This window comes from Tauraco erythrolophus, chromosome 21, assembly GCF_009769465.1.
Source record: "Tauraco erythrolophus isolate bTauEry1 chromosome 21, bTauEry1.pri, whole genome shotgun sequence".
Classification (NCBI taxonomy): domain Eukaryota; kingdom Metazoa; phylum Chordata; class Aves; order Musophagiformes; family Musophagidae; genus Tauraco; species Tauraco erythrolophus.
In genome coordinates, this window is record NC_141485.1 from 12,820,674 (window position 1) to 12,829,530 (window position 8,857).

Consider the following 8,857-nt stretch of genomic DNA (forward strand, 5'->3'; position numbering starts at 1 on the left):
TTTGTAATAACAAAAGTACAAGATATTTTTATTGACCTAAGACTCTGAAACAGAACTAAGATCATAAATGTACATTTTTTTAACTAGCCACTTCAGAGAATTCACGATGCAGTGACATACTGCTATTAAAAAACCCCTAGCTGTATTTTCACAATTGTATCTAGTTTGGAAATAAACTTCTGTTTAATTGCTAAAAAAAAATAAATGAACATACCCCAAAAAGAAATGCAGTATTTCAGGAACCTCCATTTTTTTCATATAACGGCACTTCTGCAGCACAGAGCTGAATTTTAGCTTAGTAGTTTTATAAACTCTTGTGAAACACACAGCTGAACCCACGCTAACAACGATTAGCTTTAAAAAACCCTTTTCTTAACAGCACAGAGGGCCAGTGCTGGGCATCCAGAAGGTGCCACAGCCAGTACAGACGACTGATGCTGGGCATTAGGTAGATACTGGAACAAAAAACTAAGACCTTTGCTCGAGGACAACCATACAGAGAGAATTAATTTTAACAAACATAACTCTTTAAACAAATTCCTTGTACTTTCATGCAACAAAAGATTACCACCCATACGCTTGTCTTAATGTAGTATTTTGTTATTTTATTTTTTAACTATAATCTCAGGAGATCACACCAAACCTAGAACTTTAAAATTATTTTTTGACTGTTCAATATAACTTAAACTCTATATTTGACACAAAACATACAGTTTCTGCTGCTCAGGCAAGCTACCCTGTGCAATGGAGCAAAAAAAGAAAAAAAACCCAAACCAGTATGTAAACCTGTCCTCAGAGCTTTTGAGTTGTGTTCAAGACTGGGACATGGTACAAATACAGTAACACTTACCACAACCCAGCTGTATTCTGATCCTAAATAAAAGCATTAAGTCCACGCACTTCCTACCCAGCTCAACCCTGAACATGAAGAAATGTAAAAGAAACATCTTTCCTGGGAAATGATGGCTAAGGTGATCGCTAGGAAACACAGCACACGGAAAAATCACCCCCCCCATTTCACAGGCAGCTCAGGATTCAGACAGCATGACAGAATATCTGAAGTGTGACTTAGGAAAAATCTGTATTTCACCCGTCGCTCTCAGCAGAACTGAAGCACTAACATTTCAAGCAAAACTTGGACACGTTACATGAGAACTGCTGAAGCACTAACGAATGAAAAAGGATTCAGAGGTTCGGTCCATCCAGAAAACAGATTTTGTATTTAAACAGAGGTTCATTTTGCCAATAAAGCATTCAAAGTATGCGATTCACAAGCCCCACCCTGAGAGTAGAAAAGCTTAACGGGCAGATCAAAATTCAGCCTATGTCAGACAGGTTTCTGTGAACATGAAGAAGTGAAACCTATTGACCTGCCACCCACAAACCAATGTCTCATCAGTGTAAAACACATCCTGGAAATCTAAAACACTACAGTGAATGAGCTAATGTCAGTTAAAGAAACGACGTCATCGAGGTTTTCGACACAACTCCCAAGATCTCAGCTTCACAGGATAGACAAGATGTGACCACATACCCACACCACAACAAATCCTTTGACGAGTTTCTTCCCCACTACCAAGAGCGGGGGAATAAAAAACCAAACAACAAAACAAATCGAATAACCAAACTGTATTTTCATCCAGAGGAGGATGTGCGATACAGACAATCCTCAATATTTCTGCAGCCTACAAAGCTCAGTTGTATGTGCTGACAGAAAGAATCCTGATGTACTGATTTGGCTCTTACTGCCATTGCAAACGACAAGTGTTCTTTACTGGCTCTTATAAAGGAACTGGAAACGGAGACAGCATTTTAGCAAGTTACTTAAAACAGGCTGGTATAAACATACCTATCTGTAAAACAAAATTAATCTCTTCCCAGTTTCCAGTAGACTTGTTAATATGTCAGCACTGATTTCAAGGAGCGTATGTGCGATTTAACAGTTCACCAAGTTATTTGACTACTCAGGAGCAACACAAGACAGAAGGAAGTCACTGGCGAGACACAGGAACTGCATGCAGTAAGAAATTCAGACACAACCACTTTCTCAACTGAGTGTGAAATTCCCAATAGAGTATTCCACTGCATTTTAGACACTAGCTAAAGATTAAATGTTCTAGATGTTAAGTTCCTCATACCCCTTCCCATAGCAGAAAGGAAACTGTACTCCCTTCTACCCCCTAAAACCTTAAGACTTCTGTCTATGGAGAGGGAACTCTGTTAAATTACTTTCTCATAAGTCTTCCAAAACTCTTACTTTACAATAAGTAATGGGACACCAATGAGATATTTGACAATTTCACTGCTGATTTTGAAGAGCAACAATAAAATTAAGCCTGCTAAACTTAGACTTGCTGATATCACTAAGAAGTAGCTCAGAGGAATTACTAGTACAGAATTTCCTATCTGCACTATCACTAGCTGCACTAGTAGCAGCGGCAGAAGCATTGTTGTAAATAACCGTTTAATGCGCTGTGGCTGCTGAGCGTAGTCACTGCTGACAGGCACGAATGAAAAAGAGATCTCTGAGCTGACAGCCTGCCTACCAGTAGCAGCAGCCCCTTCTTTAGCCTTGCTGCAGAGCCCTCCGGCCTGGCCTTGCTCCAGCTATCGGGAGGGTGACCGGGGTCTCCACGGCCGCACCGCTCGAACCCCATGCCACGGACCCGGTGCGAGCGCACCCGCACCGAGGGCCCGGGAAGGGCCCCCTGCGCAGGGAGACACACCTCCAGCAGCACCCCAGGGGTTTCCACCGCCTCCCTTCCCGCTGGTCGTGCTCCCACTCCTCTCCTCGTTCCCCCCCCTCTCACCCGCGCACTCAGGCCTCTCCGGAAGGAGCTAGTTTTGCCACTGCTCCGCGCCCGCGCAGCCCCTCGGCCCGGGCAGCGGCCTGGCCCCACCGGTCGCCCCCTCACCTCCTCGCTCTCGCCGCGGGAGCCGGCTGCCAGGCGGGACACGCTCTCCAGCACCTCGCAGAACTGCTCCAGGCTGACGGCCTCGTCGCCGCGGCTGAGGCGCTCCTCCAGCCAGCGCACGAGCGTGCTGTGGTGCCGCGACACCAGCGGCTCGGGCAGCGCCGCCTCCCGCAGCCGCGCCGTGGCTTCCCGCAGCCGGGCCTGGTCGAGCAGCACCTCGGCCGGGGGAAGTGGCGGCGCCGGGCTGGCGGCGGCGCCGGGCGGGAAGGCAGCGCCGGGCTGAGGCACGGCGGCCGCCCCCTCCATGCCTTCCTCGACTCCCTCCTCCTCCTCCTCGCTGCTGTGGCTCGCCGCCGTCCCCATGAGACCCTCGGAGGCGCCGGCGCTGCGACCCGACGCTCGGCAGAGCGGCTTCTCCTTCCCCCTCCTGCGGCCGCCGCCGCCCCGGCTCCGCCCGGCCCGGCTTAGTCAGCAACTTCCCGGCGCGCCGCACCTGTCAGCTCGCGGCCGGCAGCGGCCGCACCACACTGCCGCCAAGCGACACCCGGCGCCGCAAAGTCCCGCCCCGCCCCGCTCCGGAAAGGCGCGATCGCGCTGCGCGACAGTCGCCGTAAAGCGCAGCTGTGGAAAAGATAGTCCCGTTCCACCCGCAAACACACACACACCCCGCTCCGGCCACGCTGCCGTGCGGCGAGGAGAGTGTCGTGAAGGAGCCGGCCGCGTTCACGGCGGACACGTGACCTGCAGGGCGGGGCGGGGCCATGCGGCGGGGCGCGGCGGCGGCGGCGGCGGCGCTGCTGTGCCTAGGAGCGGGCTGCCTACTGGGCCGCGGGTTCGATCCCCGCGCCCGGCTGCTGACGCCCCGCCACCGCTTGGTGCGCGCCGCCGAGCTGGCCCGGTGCCGCGGGGCGGCGGGCGAGCCTGGCCTCTACCTTGCCGTGCTGGGCCGCGTCTTCGATGTGGAGCGCGGCCGCAGGCACTACGGCCCCGGCGGCGCCTACAGCGGCCTCGCAGGTACCGCTAGCGGGGCGGGAGGGACCGCCGGGGCGCCGGGTTTGGAACTAGTTGGGGGCTGGCAGGGCTGGGTGGGGGCTGGCGGGGGTCTCACCGCTGCCCGCCCGCAGGGAGAGATGCCAGTAGAGCGTTTGCCACCGGCGACTTCACCAGGGCGGGGCTGGTGGACGACGTCTCGGGGCTGTCGCCGGGCGAGCTGCTCGCCGTCCAGGGCTGGCTGGACTTCTACAGGGACCGCTACCGTCCCGTGGGTACGTGTTCTGGCCGGGACGGCACGGGTGGGCGGGGGCGGGCAGCGACGTGGCGCCAGGGTTCGCCTACACCCCACCCCGGCGGGGGTCTCCCCCCGGGGCTGCGGGGGCCGCTGGAGACCGGCGCGCTGCAGCCCGTGAGCCGTCAGCGGGAGCGGCTGCTCAGCCAGCCCTGGTCTGAGCTCTGCCGCCCGCTGCGGCGGGGCTGGACCGTTCCGCTCCCCGCGGCCGCCCGCGGCAGCCTCTGCCCCGCTGGTGTCTGTCTGCTGAGCGAAAGGCGCTGCGAGTGCTGAAACGAGCAGGGCTCGGGGCACGGTGGGAGCAGCAGCGCGGGGAAACTCTTTTGGGGAATGAGGTGTCTGGGTGGGAGGAATTCTGGGTTCTGCAGCTGAAGGTGGCGTTGACTTTCTGATCTTTAACAAGTGTGTGCCTAAGCTGCTCCCGCGTGGATTTATTAATATGGCTAAATTGCTGTGTGATCTAAGAATGGACGAGATGTAAGCTCAGTTCCGTTTTAAAATTGGGCCATGGTGAGATCCTCCTTTTTTTTTCTTTAAATAACAAATTAAAAAAAAAAACCCAAACCCTATTCATTTTCCTTGCCTGAAAACACAGTGGGCTTAATTGATCTTCTCTCCCAGGGAAGCTGGTAGGCAGATTCTATGATGAAAATGGGGAACCGACAGAAGCCTTGAGGCAGGCGGAGGCTGCGATTGAGGAAGCTCTGAAGTTCAAAGCAGAAAGCGAGCAGAGGAAGCAGCAGTTTCCACCCTGCAACTCTGAGTGGAGCTCTGCTAAGGGCAGCCGATTCTGGTGCTCCAGACAGAGGTAAACACTGTCTTCCTGCCATCACGCTTGGACCCTTTAGAGCAGAGCATTTCTGCCCTTTTTTTGGATGCCCTGAGCTTTGTAGTTGCCTCTCCTAGCAGGAGTGGCATAGGAAGATGTCCTGGCTCCTGCAGCCAACTGCTCTCCGTAGTCTGTAGGTGAGGTCAGCCGACTTCTCCATAGAAGGGCATAAGTTGGCCCTAATGTGCTGAGTGCTGACATGGCTGGAATATGTCAGGCATGGTCCCTTGCCCAGTCTGCATTCCTCGGGCTTTGCTTTCTGACAGAGGCAGAGCCCACGGGCAAGGAGCAGCGGTGCCGTTCTCTGCTGTGCCGGGTTGAGCTGTTACTGCTGTGTGAATCGGAGTCCCTAGATTTTTTCTGCCAGTCCAGCAACCTCTGACAGCTCCACACAGTCTGGTGTTGCACAGGGGTGTAGGTTGGGCTAGTGAAAATGTTATTCAGCATAGGGTAGCAGAAGGGAACTCTGCTCACTGACCTGGTCAGCAGGTAAACAGAAAATAAAGTTTCATCCCAATCATTAATACTTTTAGAAATTTTATTTCTGAGGCAAATCTGTCACACTGGAATGAAAATCAGGTTTCAGAATTTGCCACGTGCACACAGCCTTGTTCTCAGGAAGACAGGACAGAAATCCCACTAGGACCATCTGCTGCATTCAAACAAGTTTTCTCACCTAACAGGAATGCAAGGTGTCATATCCCACACAAGGATTAGCTCATGTTTTTCAGACAGTTTCACAGCCTGTCTCACAGGCTACTGCCACAACAGCTTTCATTTAAAGCCACATAAAAATGAGGTTGAGCTTTGAATAATAATTTCCTACTTGGCCTATTTAGTTGTATACCTCTCTCAGTTTAGGAACTGTTTTGTTTTAAGATGAAATAATTTCACAGACCACATTGCAAAATGCTTAGTCTTCATTTTGATACACCAGTAGCACTGCATACTTTGGAGGATCCGCTTCTATGCGTGAATGAGCTTGGGTGCAGCCTTGGGACTGGGTGTTGGGTGGCAGTCTCTTGTGTAAGAGTTTACAGGTTTAAAAGATACAGTGGTTAGGGGAACAGGCAGGATTTGGCCCATAAAGAGGCACTATGAAGTAGTTGTGGAAGTAATTGAGACTTTTTTTATTCTTTTGTCCTAGTTCTCAAAATCATTGTATTCAGTCACAGCACAGAACGCAGCCTGTGGTTATCTGTGAGCAATTGGCTTTCCCTGGAACAGGCGTTTTGCTGTTAAACATACTGTGCTGCACGGGGCTGTGAGTCCTTTTCCTGCAAGAAAAACGCGGGAAGCAGAAGTTAGTTGCTTCCAGAAGGGTGAGAGCACATAGCTGCATGGATCAAACCAGGTTCAGGCCACAGGTTTCTGAAGCGCAGCCAATAAAAAGGTGTCAGAAAGCTATGGGATGGATGTTGGCTCTCGGGAGCAAAGTCTACCTCAGTGAATATATTGTTAGTTGTAACTCTCCCACATTGTTTTGGTTTTTTATCTAATGATTCTCTATTCACTGGAAGCATTTTCACAGGTTTGAATTGTAATTTATTTTAATTTTCCATTCTTAGTGGGGGAGTGAACAGAGACTGGACTGGAGTGCCGCGGAAGCTGTACCGACCTGGTTCGAGGGGGAGTCACTGCGTGTGCGTGAGGACTACTGGTCCCCCGTGGGGCCAGCCAGACTCCACCAAGCACAGTGACAGAGGGGATCTGGATAACCCTCAGCTGGCGGAATACGACGGCTGCCATCCATGGGCCGAGCAGTGTGTCCTGACAGCATGATTCCGAGTGCTGGATCCGAGGGGGCCGTAGAGTCCTACAACGAAACGCTGTGCTTTGGGTGGCCTGCTCCAGCTTCATTCCCTTCCATCTGTGCAAAGGGAGCAATAACAATTTCATGTTATTTGCAACTTTTAATGTGCAGAAATGGAGATGAGAGAAGAAGGAAACACTTTAGCCAAGTTTGTGGTTAAAAAATCAGAAATGGGATACTTAACTTTCGTCGTGCTTTATTCCTATGTTTTTTTTACATCTGGCAACAAACTGTAGGACACACAACCTGAATTATATTTAAAACCCGATTTCTTGTGCAGTCAGAAAATAGATGCTTGTTTGCACAGTGGTGGGTGCAACACGTGTTTTAAGGCAGCGAGATAGTGAGCACAGGAACTGCTGCAGCATCACTGACCTCAGTTTACGCGGAGTCCTCCAGGCGCTTGAACTCTGCGTACTGCGTTGTAGTGTTAGTGCTCCTTCCCAGTCACCTGATGTGTTCCAAAGAGTTTAAAGGTAGCAGGGAGAAGTCTAAATTTCTCCTACAATTAAGGTATGTAGTATCTAGGAACTTGTGGAGTTCAGTTATGCACAAGCTTTATCAAATTCATGGAGTACAGAAGGCAAAGGTCATAGCTGTATTTCCTCATGTAGTGTTTGTGTTAGATAGCGTGCAAAGAAGATAGTGGAAGCCATCTACGAGGATTGTTGTTTTATATTAACCTCCCCATCCTGGTCCTGTGATTCACTACTTTCAAACTACTCAGATCAGGAATTGGTAGTTTTAAATAGGCAATAACAAGAGTTATGTGGCAACGTGACCACTCTGCTGTAATCTATTTCCTTTCTGGTATATGACCTCCTCCCATCTGGTACACTTCCATCAGCCCATGAGGCTGGATGTATCCTCACAGCTACCTGAAAGTCTGTACATATTTTATCACAGCTGGCAAAAATTCAGTCATATGAGTAACTCCAAGTAGAGCAGGACAAGTTACTGCCCTGTCCGAGTGGGGCTGAAAAGGACGAGGGAATACCTGCGTAAGGCCTAGGTGCTGTAAATCCCAGGCTGCAGGGGAGCAGGAGCTGAGCCTACTGTTAGAATCAGTTTCTGATGTAGCTGCAGCATCAAGAGACACCCCCAGGTTACACAGTCCATCAGTGGCATAGACCTGTGCTGAGCTGTGTTTGGTTCTTAAGGGAGCTGCCACCTATTTATAAACAGCTGGGAGGCCTTTGTAAACTCTTTAGGTTTGAGCTACTACCGCCTCCAAAGAAAAGTCCCACAAATCTAAGTAATTAGTTAATAACTAGGGAGATTACAGGAGGCCTGGCAGCCTTGCTTCAAAGCAAGGCCAGTTCCTTCAGTGCGGTGACAGTAGGACACATGACAGCACTTTTCACCTATGATGCTTAGGTGAGGCCATAGCTGCCATGGACAGGAGCCATACAGCAATTTAAACGTGTGCTTGGTGGTTGCAATAAACTTCGGGGTTTTGTCATTATATTTTTTTCCCCACCTGGTCCTGTTGTGTTCCTTTTCCACCATAATCTTGAAGAGAAGTCCTCCGAAGCACTTTGAGGCAGCTGTACCAGCTCTTGCAGTCATCAGTGGAAGCTGTAGGTGTAGCTGAGCAGCAGCAGAGCCATCACACAGTGTTCAAGTCCGCAGTCATGTTTTTAGAACTGAAACTCGGCCATGGGCTTGTGCCGTCTTTGGGACTGGAGTGGGCTACACATTTCACATAACAATCCTAAAGAAAAAGCTGTCTAAAATATGCAGGAAAGAGCGGCAAAACAGTGCGTCAGTCTCAACAACTTAATGGGCATTGTAAATGTCAGCATGTCATTCGCTTTTGGACATACCTTCTTTAACAAGAACTTGCATTTAGAGGTCAAACCAGATTGGCAAGTGTCTTCAAAAAAAAGCTTTAAGGTATTTAAGTTGGGGCAAATTCCAGATTATTAAATAGTGTAGTTTGAAAAGAGAAGGCATTGTTACAAGTCGGAGTCCTAGTGAAGATGGGTCAGCTATGTAACTTCTAAGCAAGTTTC

General features: G+C 50.3%; 2 protein-coding genes across 2 annotated transcripts in view; one reads left to right on the plus strand and one right to left on the minus strand.

Moving 5' to 3' along the window:
- Window positions 1–3,278, minus strand: part of ZZEF1 (zinc finger ZZ-type and EF-hand domain containing 1) — a 66,881-nt gene extending 63,603 nt beyond the window's left edge. Inside the window, exon 1 of the mRNA XM_086624807.1 lies at window positions 2,916–3,278. Within this exon, the coding sequence (XP_086480933.1) occupies window positions 2,916–3,278 (363 nt within the window). The remainder of the gene's footprint in view (window positions 1–2,915) is intronic.
- Window positions 3,279–3,676: 398 nt separating this feature from the next.
- On the plus strand, window positions 3,677–8,317 carry CYB5D2 (cytochrome b5 domain containing 2). The gene is made up of 4 exons (XM_086624604.1): window positions 3,677–3,929; window positions 4,040–4,180; window positions 4,822–5,008; window positions 6,598–8,317. The coding sequence occupies exons 1-4, from the start codon at window positions 3,677–3,679 to the stop codon at window positions 6,809–6,811; spliced, it is 795 nt and encodes a 264-aa protein (XP_086480730.1). The 3' UTR covers window positions 6,812–8,317.
- The last annotated feature ends 540 nt before the right edge of the window (window positions 8,318–8,857 follow it).